General features: G+C 34.7%; 1 protein-coding gene across 1 annotated transcript in view; it reads left to right on the top strand.

Moving 5' to 3' along the window:
- LOC149558486 (single-stranded DNA-binding protein WHY1, chloroplastic-like) overlaps positions 1–13,972 on the top strand; it is a 164,796-nt gene extending 150,824 nt beyond the window's left edge. Inside the window, exons 7-8 of the mRNA XM_089832692.1 lie at positions 13,363–13,451; positions 13,587–13,972. Coding sequence (XP_089688818.1) covers positions 13,363–13,451; positions 13,587–13,640 — 143 coding nt within the window. The 3' untranslated portion in view covers positions 13,641–13,972. The remainder of the gene's footprint in view (positions 1–13,362; positions 13,452–13,586) is intronic.
- The last annotated feature ends 4,897 nt before the right edge of the window (positions 13,973–18,869 follow it).

Here is an 18,869-nt window from a genome sequence, read left to right as displayed (position 1 = left end):
AATTTCTTTTATTACTCCCGATGGCTCCTGTTCAGAAACGCTGCTCCTCTACAGTATGATATTTGCTGCATCAAATATTGAGGTTGCTTTCTTTGAAATAGTTATCCTTTGACCTGTCAACTGCTTATTCCGTTTGCTGAGTAATGTTGTTTTGTGAATATCCAAACATCCTCCGTATCACTGTATCTATCAATCTCTGAATATATGAAGCACATGACTCTGTTTATTATTTTTCTCTGTGTATTATTTTTCTATCGTGTGTTCTTTGAGTCAGTCATTTGATTAAGATTCAATGTCTTCAATATCGGGCGGCAACAACATATATACAAGAGTGGTCGGGTATATGGGTGAATGGGCATGTCTCCAAATGGAGACATGTCCATTCACCAATATACTCAATCGGTGGTTTGAACACACCTGATGTTAGTTATAACAAAACTAATTGTTTCAAAGACTTAAGAAAGCCCGATGCAAATCGATAATGATCAGAATAGAATGCGATTATTATTGAGATCAATCTCAGATATATATATATATATATATATATATATATATATATATATATATATATGCACAGTCGGTTCTATATGCAGTGATCATTAGGATAAATGCAGATTATATATTATATCAATATGCAAATCATACGTGTGTGTGTATATATATATATATATATATATAGTCTCATATGATTAGAGATATTGTCTTAACCAAAGCTACATGTTTTAACACTCCCTCTTAGCTAGGGAAGAAAAGACAAAGTGCATATGAGTTCTCATTATAAGAAGTAATATCCTCTAGATATCTCAAGAAAATCAAGTCTCATGATATTCTTTCAATTATGTTGTGTACACAGATATCAAGTCTCATGATATCCACCATAAAAGATCATGGCATATCCATAGATATTAAGTCACATGATATCCATCAACATGCTTTTTTAACTATTATGATTTTCAAGAATATCAAGTCACATGATATTCATCATAAAGTAATCTAATAATTTAAAGTCGTCACCTTATATTATTAGAGTCAACATTTCAATATAAAAGATTGTCTCCTTTTAATACTGAACATGGGGTAGGCCCGTAAGTCATAGAGTCACACATATGACAAAAGAGTTTACACTTTAAACATCTTTATTAAATAATACAAAAATACAAAGTTTGAGATTCAATCTCATTAACTTACATTTCAACCAAGCCAAGTTTCTTTTTGAAATAATCAAACTTCACTTTAGGAAGTGCCTTGGTAAGAATGTTAGCGGTTTGATCACCTGTATTGATATATTCCAATTGAATAGCTCTTCTTTCCACCATGTCTCTTATATAGTGGTAAGAAATTTCTGTATGCTTGGATCTATCATGAAATACTGGATTTATAGATAACTTGATACAACTTTGGTTGTCATGGTGAATAGTGGTAGGTTTCATAGACTCACCAAACAAGTTAGAAAGAAACTTCCGAAGCCACATTGCTTCTCTAGCTACCATTGTTGTTGCAATATACTCTGCCTTAGTATAACTCTGAGCAACTGAAGCTTGCTTTCTACAAATCCAAGAAATCATAGCTGATCCTAAACTGAAACAACATCCTGATGTGCTTTTCTAGTCTTTCACACTTCCGGCCCAATCAGAATTAGTATATCCATGTAACCCCAAGCTGGCACTATTGGGTATGAATCTCACGAGGTTCACCCATGAATTGACTCAATGCATTCACAACATAGCAGATGTCAGGTCGAGTATTTACAAGATACATCAGGGACCCAATTATCTGTCTGTATAAAATAGGATCAGCTAGTCTGGATTCAACACTTGCTTCCTTTAGCTTGTGTAAGTTGGTTTCTATAGGTATAGACATAGGTCGATAGTCCCACATTCCAAATGTTTTCAAAATATCAACAATATACTTCTTTTGATGTAGAAAGATATTCTCAGACTTCTGACGTACTTCCAATCCAAGAAAGTAATGAAGAATTCCTAAGTCCTTCATTTCAAATTCAGAAGCTAAATCCTTCTTACGTTGATTAATGAGATGTTCTTCCCCTGTAGTCAGAAGGTGATCAACATAAAGAATTAGAATTAGCATATCACCTTTAGTTACCTTGAAGTAAAGATTTGGATCAGCCACATTCTTGGTGAATCCAAGACTTAAAATGTGTTTGTCAATCCTTTCATACTAGGCTTGGGAGCTTGTTTGAGTCCATATAGAGCCCTCTTCAATTCACATACATAAGAGGTAGCATCATGTGTCACAAACCCTTCTGGTTGTTCTAGGTATACTTCTTCCTTGATTTTTCTATTAATAAAAAGCAGGTTTTACACCCATTTGATGGATTTTCCAACCTTTGGCTATTGTGATGGCTATTACAGCTCTAACAGAGGTGTACCTGGCAATTGGTGCAAAAGTTTCTTCAAAGTCAATTCCTTCCTTTTGAGAAAAACCTCTAGCCACAAAATGAGCTTTATGTTTTTCAATGCTACCATTTGCAACATACTTTACTTTGAAGAGCCATTTTGAAGACAACATATTTTCCCTTAGGTCTAGGAACTATATCCAAAACATTATTTTTTTAGTATAGATTGATATTCTTCCACCATTGCATCTTTCCAAGCTTGATGTTTAAGTGCTTCAAAAGTATTTGAAGGTTCAGGGTTTGGACTCTTACACATGAAAGCATTGTATGTCAATTTTTTAGGTCTCTTGCTTTCTCGAAAAGACCTTGAAGGTGCTGCAAATCCATCTCCTTCCTGTATAATTTTCCTTGCCCAAAGTGGCCTTTTAGAATGATCAAGGCTCTCTTCTTGAGTCTCAGGATGGATCTCAGTTTCATTTGAAGTCTCTTCAGGGTACTCCCTCTGAATCTTAGGAGTAGGAGCCTCTTCTTGGGATACATCAAATATATCTCATTCATCAGAAGTTTTGGCTCTTCTGAAAGCAATGTCTTCCTCAAAAATGACATCTCAGCTTAGTTCTACTTGTTTCTATCGAGTTATGCAAACTCTATATCCTTTTACTGTTTCACTAAAACCAATAAGGATATCGTTTCTTCCAGAAGGTTCTAACATTGTCCTCTTCTCCTTAGGTACACGAACATACACAGGACATCCAGATATCCTTAAGTGACCGATGTCAAGTTTCTTTCCAGAAAATGCTTCTTTAGGGGTCTTATTGTCCAAATATGAGTGAGGACATCTATTCTGAATATAGACTGTTGTGTTAAATACTTCAGCCCAGAAAGACATACTCAAGTTTTGATCAAAAATCATAGCCCTAACAGCTTCTGCAATAGTTCTATTCTTCCTTTCAGCAACTCCATTTTGTTGAGGATTGTAGGAGATTGTGAACTGCCTCTTAATCCCAGCAAGTTTGTAGAACTCTTTAAATATTTCAAAATAGTACTCTTTCCCATTATCTGTTCTCCTTTAAAAATCATCCTTGTCATCAACAAATATCACATAGTACAAGAACCCTCCTATAGATGGTAAAGACATGGGTCCACATAGATCAAAGTGTACTAGTTCTAACACATCTTTAGTTTTGCTCAAACTACAAGGAAATGACTTTTTAGTGTTTTTCCCTAAGGCACAAGCTTTGTAAGATTCATTGTGAATATGGCTTAATTTGGGAATTCTAGTTACTAACTTTTCCATTTTAGGGCACGAAAGTTGATATGACCTAATCTTCTATGCCATATTTCATTTGAATCTGAGGTCTCATGTACAAGTGCAAAGTTTGTCTTAGTGCATAGCTCATATAAAAGTCCTTGTCGTACTCCTATTGTTAGAGCCTTCTTTATAGTTGAATTATTAGGCCAAGCTAGTACTTTACCTTCCATGAATGCAATTCTATAACCATCATCTTCAAGTGCGGATATAGATATTAAGTTCTTAATACCTGATACATAAAGAACTCTAGAAAGTTGAATAGAACTTTCAGATTTCAGTTTTATGGTGCAGGTCCCAATTCCTTTTACAAAATGTGCAGAATCATCACCAATTGTAATTTCTCCATCTGTTTCTATTTGCATGCTTTCTAGGTTATCCTAATATCCAGTGATGTGTCTTGAAGATCCGCTGTCAACTATCTATGTATTAGATTTGGTTGAAATTTGGTTGGACAATGCTAAATATAAGGCATATTTCTTAGATTCATGTGCTACATTTGATTTATCAGATTTTGCAAATGATGCTTGAGGTTTAGATCGATCGGGACAATTTATCACATAATGTCCATATAGATCACATCTGAAATATTGAATTTTGGACAAGTCTTTCTTTTGCTTAGATTGTCCTTTTCCATGAAAGTTTCTTTTTCTTTTGTTGTTCTTCTTTCCCTTTTTATGAGAGTTTGTGTTAAGAATTTGAACATCTTCATCTAAGGTTTTGTATATTCCCTTAATCATTAATGTCAATTCTTCTTGAAGACAATCTGATCTTAAACAATCTAGTTTTGGGATTTTAGATCTAGCACTTATACCTTGTACAAAAGATTCCCAGGAGTTTGGAAGTCCTCCTAATGCTATTAAGGATAATTCTTGATTGTCAATCTCATAACCGAGTGAGAATAATTGATCTCTCAATTTTGTGATTCTCATGAAGAAGGCATTTATAGTTTCTTCTTTATTAATGCTAACATTATTCATTTGCCTTTTAAGAGCAAGTTCTCTACCTGTATTATTGATTATGCATGCATTTTCAAGAGCTCGAACAATATCCACAATAGGTACTATGTGGTCTGGAACAATATCCACAATTATCTTCATGGCTTTTTCATTATTCTCGATCCATACTGATTTCTCAGGATCATATTTAGGGTCGTCTTTATCCTATCTTACAAAAGATTCCAATTTGTTTTCTTTTAATAACATCATTATACAAAGTTTCTAGGGTTTGAAGTTATCAGCACTTGCAAGGTGATGTTCGAATCTCAATACATTTGTCATCTTTGTAAAGAGAATGGATTGTAAATTTAAAGTGATGTCATGTCCCCAATTTTTGCCCTTCCTTAGTGACAACATTTCTAGCAGGGTTGGTCTATTATCTGGTTCCCATAGGCCAGCAGAGCGTAGAGGGAACCAACCCAGGAACTTTGAGAGTCATGCATGAGCTTCCCAAGTAGTTTGAAGTAGTAGACAACAATTTCCTACAATTTAGGAGGGATTCCTAATTTGTAGGGATTGACTAGGAGTGGTCTAGGAGGCATTTGGAGACCTTGGCGAATGTTTTGGAGACTTAGAGTGCATCTCCTATTTTTTAGGAGGCATTCCTATTTTTTAGGAGAAACTCCTAGTTCAGTGACAGTTCTCTCAGAGGTGCACACAGCAGGGGAGTCATTGGGACTCAATTTTGGTTGATTGTGGCTGTCTCCTACTTTTTAGGAGCATCCCTAGATTTTAGGGATGGACTACCAGTTGACACATCTTGTCTGGCATCAGTCACAGACAGGTGACAAGATCAGATTCATGTTTGATTGGTCATTTTGGGCCTTTTGGGACCATTTGGGAAATATTTTAATATATTTAAATATTTCCTAAGTTGGTGATTAAATAAATTAAAATAAGGTTAATAATATAACCATTTTGGAGTAATAAAGGGATTTTGGCTTTAGTTGATCAGGTACACCTATGTGTTATAGCTTGTTGGAAAGGTCTCGAATTATTATACATGATTTTTACTATCTATAGACTTTTTGGTGCCTTCAGTTGTGGAATTTTAATAAAGTAATGTTTTTCTTATAGCATGGACGACTTTAATTGGGAAAATGTTATTTTATTATATTTTATTTAAAGGGCAAAGTGTAATTTCCCTTTAGGGTTCGATTTACAGTTGGAAGGGGATATAAGGAGATGGAGACTTAATTTCTTATTATCTTTTGCATAATGGAAAACTTGTTTTTGTGAATTGGCTCTAAGAAAGCAATTTTTCATCTGGGACGCAAACCCCAGGTTCTAGATTGGCTGGGACGTAGCCCTCAGCAGTTATTGGCATTGGATTCTTCAGACAGTGTGCGTTGCTATCAGGGATAGAGTACGCCATTCTTTATTGTGGATTCAGGTTGCAGATTTATGGTTTCAACGTTGCAGATTGATTCTTTTAGTTGGGACTTGATTCCTTGCAGTCTTAGGGCTGCCATTTGCAGCAGTTTGGCATCATTGTTGGATGTAAGCTCCTTGGAATTGCATTGGATTTATTATTTGGCTACAATTTATAGCAATTCTGATTTGGCTCTATGCTCTTATTTATTTTCAGTCTCCTCTCATGTTTATTGTTCATTATTCATTACTATTGTGAAAACTATCAAAAAACACAAAACAAAAACAAAACCTTCTGCAACTTCTGTCTATTCTCAAAGACCATCAAAGAAATCACAGGAAAATATAGTTTATTAATTTAAAAACTACAGCAGATCAGCAAGGGCATCCATCAGGGATCTTTCAAGTGAAATCTGATCCTTATAAACTTAGTGCAATCTCTCCTCAGCCTTGCTCTGATACCATGTAAAGTTTAATACATATTTCTATGACAGTACTCATAAATGTATGGTTTTATTTTCAAGTTCAATCTCTGTTGATAAAGGAACTGATATGCTCCACAATATGTATAATGACAATGCAAACATATTGATATAAGTTTCTTCAAACTTCAATATCTGTATTACCTCTGATCTGCCAGCATTAATTGATTTCGATGCTTGCAATAGCGAGCGGTAACAAGATATATACAAGGGTGGTCGGTTATATGGGTGAATGGGCATGTCTCCAAATGGAGACATGACCATTCATTGATATACCTGATCGGTGGTTTAAACACACCTGATGTTAGTTATAACAAAACTAATTGTTTCAAAGACTTAACAAAGCCCGATGCAAATAGATAATGATCAAAATAGAATGCGATCATTGCTGAGATCAATCTCAGATATAAACAAAATATATATGCACAATCGATTCTATAAATAGTGATCATCATGATAAATGCAAATTATATTTGTGTATATATACATATCAATATGCAAATCATATATATATATGAATATATTCTCATATGATCAGATATATTGTCTTAACCAAAGCTACATGTTTTAACAAAATTTGCTATCAAGAGAGCTTTATCACTTCAAATATATTTATTATAATGATATTTATCTTTTATTACTCACTCTTTTAGCTTTTAGATGAAATTTAAATCTTCAATTTAAACTTCTAATGTATTCTATTTATCTCCTTTGTCTATTAGATTTTTCTTATATAGTAATACTTGTTTTGTCCAATAATCAATTTTTTATATTTGGCTTCGATGATAACTTCTTCATACCTGTGACATTGATACTTATAGTTTTGCTAACAATTTGATCATTACTAGTGAAGCCCTCTGGCATCAATGACAATTCTTCCATCAATCATGAGAGTTAGTATTTGCATATGTGGATTATGTGATGAAAGGTGATGATCTTTCATTGATGTATATGTAGGGTCATTGTTGTAAGGTGACGATCTTAATGCTAGCTTGACCTATTGTCATGATGGATACATTAAGTTGCTGTCCTGAAATGTGTCAAAGATCATGATAACGAATGTATCATGATAGACTAATTTAAATTGTTGTCTTGAAATGTGTTGGAGATCATGATAACTATCATATCACAATAGTCTACATTAAGTTGATGTCCCAGGGTGTGCCAGAGATTGTGATAGTTGTCATAATGAAGACTACCTTGTTGTTCCTAAGATCAAGGTTGTTATTTGATATATTGCATTCAATAATTATCCCAAAGTGTGCCGAAAATCGAATAACCCATATCATTCTAGGATATAACATATTCTTTTGGTAGACATTATAATTATGTACCAAGAGAATATAATTATGATGAATATCAAATGATTGATATTTCTTGTTGAATCATACGTCAGATGATATCAAAAGATAACATCTGAGTTGATGGATATATGTTGATATCCTTATATATGCCACTCCAAGAATATCATATTGAGATGATATCTCTCTATATGCTTGAAAGCATAATGAGTTGTATAAAAATCCTCCCTAGCTAAGAGGAATTGTTAATGTTGTAGCTCCAGTCGGATTGAATTGACCTAGACATAATCCTTCTATGGTTATTGGTTAATCATCAATTAGACAAATCCTCATATATATATGTGTGTGTGTTTGTGTGTGTGTGTGTGTGTGTATGTGTTAATATTGTTTAATTGATGATTAATTTATAAATTACCATAAATACATGTCTCTTCATGAGACATGTCTCTTCTATGCATATTAATATAACTTTCAACTGACATTTGGAACACAAAAATCATGGCAGTGTTATTACATTTGTAGAAAATGATCCTACACACTTAACAGAAACAATATATATCTCATGGAAAACCCTTCCAGGTAAAAAACCACAGCCAATAAAAAGCTATTATAACCAAAAAAGGAATCCAACACAGTGGCCACCAATCCAGTTACATACAAGAGCTCCAACACTTTAAAGAGTACCAACTCTGAAAACAGCAGTGGCTCCTCCCCCTGCTTGAGCTACAACTCCATAGAAATCAACAGCAATTTTTTGAAAGAAGAAACTTTGGTGAGACATTTGCATCTTCAGAAGTTCAACGTGAAACATTCAGAACAAAAAGTATTTCTGAGGAAGAAGAGCCATATGAAATTCATGTGGATCATTAATGACTGCACTACAACCAACTCAGAATTTTTTACATCTCCGATGCATATCACACATGCACATCTGAATCTAAGCCCCCTTTTCGAACATTACTGCTCTAGTCATATTGTAGTGAGCTTGTGCAGCAGTACACTCATACCATGAAAAATTGATTAGATTTTTACACCAACAACATTGCATGCATGAATACTGCGCCCATGCCTCTTAATAACATTCCACCCCTTGCTGTAACCTCTTTTTAACAACGGACATTTTCAGAAGTCATGAATACACTATCAAGAAAAACAGCACATCATATATTTCTTTCATACACCAAACCTTGCCTCCCCGAGGAAAAAAGAAGAAAAGAATATTGACTCAATGATTGACAAAACCCAACAAAAAAATGCCATGCATTTCTTCAATGTAGCTTAGATAGTTTCAGTTCTCCAGATGCCCCTAAAAGAACTGTCAACAATACAGAAGACAAGATATTTCATAAACATGTCAGATAAAGCATCAACAAATTTGCCATTGATAGAGAAAGTTCTTAAGGACAAGCTGCATTAGCAGACCATCGAACTCAGAACTGATCTACCAAAGCTGAGCATTATCCATATACAACTAACTCTGGAAACAGAATTTGTAACAATCCTGACAAGTCTCAAACAGAATTTGTAATAGTCCTGAGAAGTCTGAAATGGAATTTTTAATGGTGATCTGATCTGACAAAGCCGAGCATCATCCAGATTCAAAGGAATTCAGATCCAAACAATCAAACAAGACAGAGAAGTACAAATCTGATCAAGGAAAGACATCTGATGAATAAAACATTATAGGCAACATCACATATTGCCAGGGAGAAATCAATGACAAATGTGCCAACACTCTCTACTCTATTTCTCTATTTTTCTTGGTTTCTTGCATTTAAAAAGTTTAAAACACTGATTCACCCTACCCCCTCTCAACATTTTTTGTGCTAGAGCATCCTAATTTGCGATTGCTTGAGGGCAAGCATTTCCAGGAAGGGGAGACTGTCATGTCTCTGTGTTAGGCTGGACCTATTATATTTTGCAATTAACTCTTACGGTCCCCCAGGAGTTAATTGTCACACAAGGAAGGGGGTGCACTATTGCACCACCTTGCTTAGTCAGGAGTAGGACCAATCTTTATGATTTTGAATTTCGACACCACTTTTCAGACTGCCATATTTGGACCTAGCCTTGCATATTTAAGTCATTTGGTTGTTCATTATCATCATTCACGGGATATCTATTCTTGTGTCTACAAATTGATGACTGTCAAGTCCCTGCTTTAGGCTGGACCTATTCTATTTTGAAATTAACTCTTATGGTCCCCCAGGAATTTATTGTCACACAAGGGGGTGTGCTAGTGCTAGTGCACCACCTTGCTTGATAAGTTAATTAGGACTAGTCTTTATGATTTTGAATTCGGGCTCCCACTTTTCAGACTGTCGTCTTTGTGATTTAGGACCTAGCCTTGCATATTTAAGTAAGTCATTTGGTTGCTCAATATTATGATTCACAGCATATCAATTCTTGTGTCTACAATTTTAATTGATGAATTAAGCATTGGAGAGCAGTTTTGGAAGTTAGAGATCCACCCTATTGTGCTGAGTTTTCCAATAAGGTGAAGTCACTTCGTGACCTTATTGGAGGAGTCAGGTTCATCATTTTTTGCAGGTCATAGACAGCCAAATTGGAGATTGATCATATTGGCAATATTTGGCATGCTGTGATTCTCATAGTCAGTTCTGATTTCATACATTGAAATCATTTCTAAATTTTAGCCGATCAGATAATATGCACATTCTTCTCTTGAGTCCAGATCTGTGAAAGTAACAGTGATACCATCACATCAATGGTAATAGTGGTTCGGAAAATATATCAACTGTCAACGGTATACAGCGCATTAGTTCCGGCAATATGATTGTGAGCCTGCAGCAATAATCATACTAGCGATCTTTTTTACAGCAAATCAGAATCTACAACGACCTTCATAATGCAAAATAATCACTATCGAGCAGATACAGTGATATGGATATATTGTACAGTCAAGTATATATTCGGTCATCAGATCATGTTCAGCAGCCAACAACATTAGAAGTATACACGATCTACAGATTAAAGCCGTCTGAAGCAGCTTCATCATCATAGCCAGCAATATACATATCTGTGATCCCTCTAATCTGCCACCTCTCAGCACATTGCACATATGCATGGTCTCTATGTGAAATCCATCCACATCATTCTGCCACTACCTATCTTAACCGTGCGCATAATCTCAGGTTTCCATCACCCATGACACCGTCTTTGCTGAACTCAGAGATTTGGAAGGTCAACATAGGTCATCGCGCATCTATTCGCAGCAATCAGATCATACATAAATCAGTGTCCGACCATATAACTGCGCTCAGCATTGTGCCACAGCAGCTCATAGGAGGCGCAGAATATATGTATTGTTGCATCTGTAACTACAATGCGGATGCCTGTTGTTTGAAGACTCATCATGTCATCTGATATTCTGATTGTATCGATTGTAACAGCATATTAGTAATCATTGATCTCTGGTTTTTGCTCTCAATTCTGTGTTATTTCCATGTTCATGTGTTATCCAGTACTTGGGTCCTGACATTACAGCTGTAAATAAGATCCAACGAGGTTTTGGACTTGACATTGACCATCTGTTTGGCACTATTAAATATTGATTTTGCCAGTTTGGTTAATTTGCAAGGATTTGAACTAGCTCATGGCTGGATACCAGAGGGAGCTTTTGATGGAATGCTGAAGGATCCTTGTAGGATACTACATTGCTGCCATTCTAAGTCATATTTCTCTTTGAGCCATGTTCAGAGACTTAGGAAGCTTATTGCTTTTGATGAGTGGGAACACTTGAATTTCATATTTCTCTTTGAGCCATGATTAGAGACTTGGGAAGCTTATTGCTTTTGATGAGAGGGAAGACTTGAATTTTCATCTAGATTTGATCACCGAAAGCAAGCTTCTGGGAGAATGGTTCATTGTACCCTAAAAGTGGCAAATGCTGATTATATTCCTTGATTCCAATTAGGACTGAGCTCATCATATATCACCCATTTATAGGGTCTGCCAAAAAGAGAGTGGTATTATTTTGGCAGATCACATTTCGAGGTCACGGAAAGGAAAATAGGAAAAGCCCACATGTGATGGTTTAGAATAACATGACTTTGGTGCTCTTGCACATTCAAATATGATTTTTGGGGGCTCCAGCACCACTGCTATCTTCTGATACTGGCGATGCCAATCATGGACAATCTTTGGGTTCTAACCCATGTGCTTGAGATGGATTTTGAGGGGATGGAACTGAAAAATATCTGTTGAATACATTTATATTTAGTTTAGTTGATCTCTTAAGTATTGGTAGTTTTCATACTTAAACTCATCAGAGGTCCACTTTCATACCTCTGTCTATATTAAGAGAGAAATTTCCTGGTATTCTTGGGTGCCATTGCAGTTTACCAAACCTAGAGCAGCGGTATTCATTGTACCCTAAAAGTGGCAAATGCTGATTATACTCCTTGATTCCATTTAGGACTGAGCTCATCATATATCACCCATTTATAGGGTCTGCCGAAAAGAGAGAGTATTATTTTGGCAGATCACATTTTGAGGTCACGGAAAGGAAAATAGGAAAAGCTCACGTGTGATGTTTTAGAATAACATGACTTTGGTGCTCCTGCACATTCAAATATCATTTTTGGGGGCTCTGGCACCACTGCTAACTTCTGATACTGGCGATGCCAATCATGGACAATCTTTTGGGTTCTAACCCCACATGCTTGAGATGGATTTTAAGGGGATGGAACTGAAAAATATCTGTTGAATACATTTATATTTAGTTTAGTTGATCTCTGAAGTATTGGTAGTTTTCGTACTTAATAAACTCATCAGAAGCAGGTCCGCTTTCATTACCTCTGTTTATACTTAGAGAGAAATTTCCTGGTATTCTTGGGTGCCATTGCAGTTTACCAAACCTAGAGCAGTGACTATACTTTGGAGAGAGAGATCCGTTAAATGTACATTGCAGAGGACAAACTCTAAAAGAACATTAGTATAATAATCTCATTGGCAGTAGGTCTGCTTTCATTACCTCTTTCTATACTTTGAGACAAACTTCCTGGCATTCTTGGGCACCATTGCAGTTTATCAAACCTACAGCAGTGACTATACTTTGGAGAAAGAGATCCATTAAATATTTTTCCTAGAGGACAGAAAATATGAAAGAACGTCAGTAATATGGAAAGTCCCTAGCGGTGAAACTAACAAGAATGCTTGAAGTTGAGGCAAGAAGGGTTCTCATTAGTATCAGCACCATACAAAAACCCAGCAAAGATGTCTTAATTTGCTTTTCCGTTTATTAAAACCACATCGTGGAATAGCAATGTTCGTATGACCATCCAAGATAGTAATCTAAATGTTTCAATGATGTTACATTAAATTGTCAATAGCTCAAGCTCGTTGCATATCTACATTGCTCTATGTTTAGACAAGAGTGATTTATTTTATCAGTCTAGGCAACCTCTAGCATATGTTAGCATGAGGTGTGAACTGAATGTTGTTCGATTCTATATATTTATGGAAAGAGTTGATGCTAAATATGTTCTTGTCCAAAGTGTGAATATGGGTATCTATTTTGCAGAGGTGTCAGACAAGATTCAGCAAATTGAGGAGAATTTTGTTGTACCCATCACAAAAGCTGAATTTACAGTGATGCGATCATCTTTTAATGTATGGTTTTGTAACTTTTTGAAACTTAAAGTCTCTTTTCTGCAGACCATTGTAAAAATTATGAAGGTCAATTGCAGTCTCAATCTTGCAAGAAAATGAGATTATAGTTCTAACAATTGTGCTTTGTATTTGCAGTTTCTATTGCCCTATATCATGGGCTGGCATGCAGTCTCCAACACTGGGGTTTAGTCATGCATTACTTCTGGCTTTTCTGACTAAATCTGAAATGGTAGTTAAGTTCTGATTTGCGATGGGTTGAAGTGAATAGATAGCTACAGTACAGCATTCTAGGCCAAATTCAAATATTTGTAAGCATGTGGTTTTGAAAGGTTTTAAGTTGCTAAAATTTGAGTTCTTGTAATCCCAAGCAATGTTTAATATTAGAAGCATAGTTTTGATTTCCTGAAATCCCAAGGCACTGTTTAATATTAGAAGCACAGTTTAACCAAGCATAATATGTATGTGAGCAAATGACGAGTTAAAAGATACTAATATTAGCTTATGAAGGTAATGTTACGATATTGGATGATGTGTGGTATGTTGATTTGTGTATTGGAGGCATGCGTATAAACATACACTCCATGCTTAATGAGCGTGCCATCCATTTATGCTCCTGCGTGTTTGTCAAACAAGCATGGAATTTTTGTATAACTAGGTCAGTAGATGCTGTCAAAATAGTGATTTATATGGACATCACCAATAGATGTTTAGGGTGATGTCTGTATAGATCACTATTTCAATAGTGTCTAGTTATGTGAAACTGAGCAGCATTTATTGGAGATATGCACTGGGCACAATGAAGAAACACTTATGTGCATGAGCCTTCTCAAACATGAAACAAATGCACTTATTCTTAGGATTATTACTTTAAGGTATGAAATTTCAACATACTTTAATCCCAATCATCATTATTGTGATACTCAATCTGTTTATATTAAAATAGAATAGTTTGAATTCAAATAAAATTGTTTTTAATAAATAAAAAAACTACTTCCTAGTGGAACCCCTCAGCTTTTTTCTAACAAAAGTAAGATATCTATATTAGTTTTCGGCAATAATTCACACGTTTTCTATGATAATTTAAGAGTTTGAACACGGATTGAACTGAATGATTAAATGTTAATTAATTAAATTGGTTTTTGATATTTATACACAAATGAAGAAGAGTGGACAACTTGGCGGTTACAAGAAAAATAACTTCACATTTTGCTGATTTATACTTGTTTTTAATCTTTTGTCTAGAAGTATTGGACACCATTTTCATAAAATACAGTTGATATTATCAGACTGCGATATTATGTAGCTATGGAAAAACTTTGGCTTGACCACGTGTGTTTGAGATTCTATTTAAATTAGAGTAAGATGGTATTTGAATTGGACTGTCATCATTATATCACAACGATGATTTAAATTGTTAGAGACCCTCAATTTGGATTCCCCTTCATGGGAAGAAATAATTCGTATAATGGCAAGCCAAGAGGTATGAAACATGATTTGCAACTTGAATTACTGGTGTACAATTTTCTCTGACAAGGCAATTAACTAGGCTTGTAAATGTGGCATATAATAAGTACTAGTTTCCTTCTATATATATATGCCAGTAGCTTGATAAACTTGTGTTTAAATACTATAAAATAATGACAAGATTTTTTATTGATAATTGGATAATGTCAAATATAGTTTGAGCAATTTTCCTCCGTAATGTTGTCTTCAACATTCTCAAGACAGTGTCTGAATTATATTGAATCAACCAATTTCTTTTTGTAAATGTAGCCACACTTTACATTGATCTTGAGCCAGTGTCTCAATGGTGATGATGATGGCAGTGGGGTGAGATGTTTGAGGGTTCCATGACTAACAATTATACACGGAAAGCTTAAAATTATTGACGCAAGCACATGCTAATGTCTTGATTTATTATTTATTTGATATCATATTCGGAATGAAACTTCCACTTTCTATTAGCATTGTTTGTCGTGTGTAAGATAATTGAGAGGCGTACAAGAGATTTTAATAGAATCTAGAATTAAGATCTGTAAACATCTTGTGACATTGTAAGATGGGAGTTGTGGCAGACTTTGTGATGCATGCGAGCATAGTACTGGGGAAGAAACATTGGAATATTGATGAACATTATGACAAGTTATACCGCATCACTGAATTAGTTTTAATACGCTAAAGCACAGCGCACCAATTGAGGAGTTGACTCAAATAAAAATTACAATGCGTTATGACAATTGTAAAATCTATTTTTAATAGAGGTGTATTGAAATTTGGGACAATTTTGGTACTATTTTGGTGTTGTTCTCAATAATAGTTTCAGTAAACCACTTTTTGTTTTAGTTTCTCCTATTTATTGATGCTTGAGGATAGATTGTTGTATAGGTTGTGTAATTGATTTGTAGGTATTGTTATATTGTTGAAAATGTTCTAAAATTTTATTGTTGTTGAAAATGTTTAAAAATTTGATTGTTGTAGAAAATGTTTCAAAATTTAAATGTTGTTGAAATTCATATAAAGACACGATGATTAGAATTGTTACCTCTCAATTATTCAATAGTATGACTAAGCTTTGTTGTTAATGTAAGGCTTTTTATGTGGAATAGGTTTTCCTCCATGTAAATCAACATGTCATGGTATAACTATCTATATAATGATTTTTATGATCATGAGATATTTAACTTCTACACAAATCTTCCCTTAATGATTAGATAGAATATATTTTAGTCCATCGCTTCCTTTAAGTTGGTAGTAAAGCCTAATAGAATTTTGGTGATGGGTACACTGCTTTTTGCATTAACTCTAGATTGATTGGAAGCATGTGTATAAGAAAATATTGTTGCACAAAAAAAGAGATATATATCAACTATAGTGATGGGGGGAGATTCATGGATACTAACTTTGAGTTATGGAAGCTCAAGATAAATGATATGCTCATAGATAAAGATATGTGGTTATTTAAAACTAAACCTACCACAATGAAATAAGAAGATTAAGACATGCTACACATAGAATTGAGGGGTTCTATTAGTTTCTATCTTGTAGATTCATTTAGGTAAAAGTATATGAATTCAATACATAAACCCTTTGGAAGAATTTTTGGAAAAAAAAATTTGGGTTAAATCTTTACAAAATAACATTTCATTGAGAAATAATTTGTACACCCCTAGAATGAAGGTTGGTATCTACATGATTGAGCTCATGAACACATTCACTATGGTAGTTACCTAGTTGTAGTTTATCAGAGTGAAAATGGAGGACAATTATTAAATTTCACTTTTTAATTATTTGCTAGACTTGTGGCATCAACATACAATTAATAGTTATAGAGAGCCATGACTCTAAGATCAAGAAGGATGAGATAATGGCATAATCTCTTTTAGAAATGTAGAGAATATGGTTTGAAACAACTAAGGAGGTCCTTAGTTCATTGAAGAATAAAAGAGAGGCAAGAAGCACGAAAAGAAAGAAAATTCAAGATCCACATTCCATGGGAGATCCAAATGTCTTGTAGGGAGCTTGATCACTTCCGTAGAGATTGCAAAAGGAGAGAAGAAACTAAAAAAGATAATTTAGATGACAAATCCAATAAGTTTTCTCAAGATGATGCAATTATCATTTTCGTAGTCTTGATAACACATTATTGAAAGGTGCATGGGAGATTGAATTAAGTGCTTTGATCCTTAATGAAATTCTAGCAAAGTGGTTATTTATATGAATAATATGGTTGTAGCAAGGTGTACTTTAGAAATCACTCACCTAAAACACTCTTAGCTATTGAGTTTTTTTTTTTTTCTAGACTGCTATGGACATGTGAAGGAAATTAGTGTTATGTAGTGCCTCGCTTGGAGATCCGTGGGAACAAGGATAAGCATAACCTAATTTTTTTTTGAAGTAAGATACAACATTCAATCAATACAATAACATTGCAACGATAGACATACAGACACCACCAAAGATCCCCACTACTAACCAACAACATCATTTACCACTATGTGAATTAAACATGTGAGTTCATTCCCATCCTATTAGCAATTGTTTTTTGTTCATTTTAAGCCCAAATCCAAAGTTCCTACGTGATTAATCCATGTAAGTTTATTTACCGATTAACAAAACATAATGATAACCCTTTTTTGACACGAATGTCTTATGCACATGGTAGGAGAATTGTTATGATCTAGGAAGCAAAAACTCCCAAAAGGGTATTTAAAATACCAACCCACATACTTGTTGTGATGTGGAACCTAATCAGACTTGAAAGTTCATTTGGTGTGGTTTCTCCGGATTATTTCTATTGGGGTTTGGGGGTAGTGCCCCCAAGATGGGGCAAGGGCCAAAAATGACCCTACTATTGTAAAGGGTGTCGATTGCTATTTTTCTATTGGATGACTTATTCTAGCCCTAATTCTGTAAGCAACAAAAGATTGTATAAAATGGCGTAGGGTTAGGGATTTCATAATGTATGGTGATATTGTAGCTTCTTGTGGTGGTATTGAGTTGTAAGGGATTACAGATTGTAATCATTGGATAATAATAATAGTGGGCTTGTTGTTGGTGGACGTAGCCTAGGGATTGGGTGAACCACATTAAATCTTTGTGTCTTGTGTTCTCATTTGTGCACTTTATTATTTTTTGATATTGATTATATTTGCATGTAACTATTATTTCTATCTGTAGTTAATCTTAACAAGTGGTACCAGAGCTAGACTGTCGCCATTTTTTTAGCTAGGTCATTGTTATTTTTTTAGCTATCCTCTCCATGAAGGTCTCATGATTGAGTGAGAGTGATGGCAAATGAGGGTAAGCTGAAGGTTCACACATTTAATGGGCATAACTTTTAGTTATGGAAAATGCAAATAGAGGACTATCTTTATCAGAAGGATTTAAGGAAGCCATTTGAAGGAAAGACCAAGAAACATGGAACTATGACAGATGAGGGCATGGAGATTTTAGATAGAAAGACACTTGGAAGTATTCAATTATGCTTGACACCATTAGTGACATTTAACATTACAAAAGAGAAGATGATGAAAGAGTTGATGCAAACCTTAGCAAAGCTGTTTGAAAAGCCCTCTGCTTCAAATAAGGTATTTCTCATGAAGCATTTATTTAATATGAAGATGGCAGAAGGTGGATCTATTGCAGATTAATTAAACGAGTTCAATACTGTTACTAGTCAGTTATCTTCTGTGAATGTCAATTTTGATGAAGAAATTAGGGCTCTCTTTATTTTGTGTTTATTGTTGGAAAGATGGAATGACTTGGTAATGACTATGAGTAATTCTATTTCTAGATCTAATACCTTAAAATTTGATGATGTGATTGGTGTTATTCCAAGTGAGGAAACTCATAAGAAAACCTTAGGTGGATCTACATGAGGAAGTGCTTTGAACGCACAAAGCAGAGGCAGAATGACTA

This window comes from Cupressus sempervirens, chromosome 5 (genome assembly GCF_028749045.1).
Source record: "Cupressus sempervirens isolate cs-2001-9-10 chromosome 5, ASM2874904v1, whole genome shotgun sequence".
In the NCBI taxonomy this organism is placed as follows: domain Eukaryota; kingdom Viridiplantae; phylum Streptophyta; class Pinopsida; order Cupressales; family Cupressaceae; genus Cupressus; species Cupressus sempervirens.
Note: the sequence above shows the minus strand (reverse complement) of the source record. Positions and strands in the feature narration are given on the sequence as shown.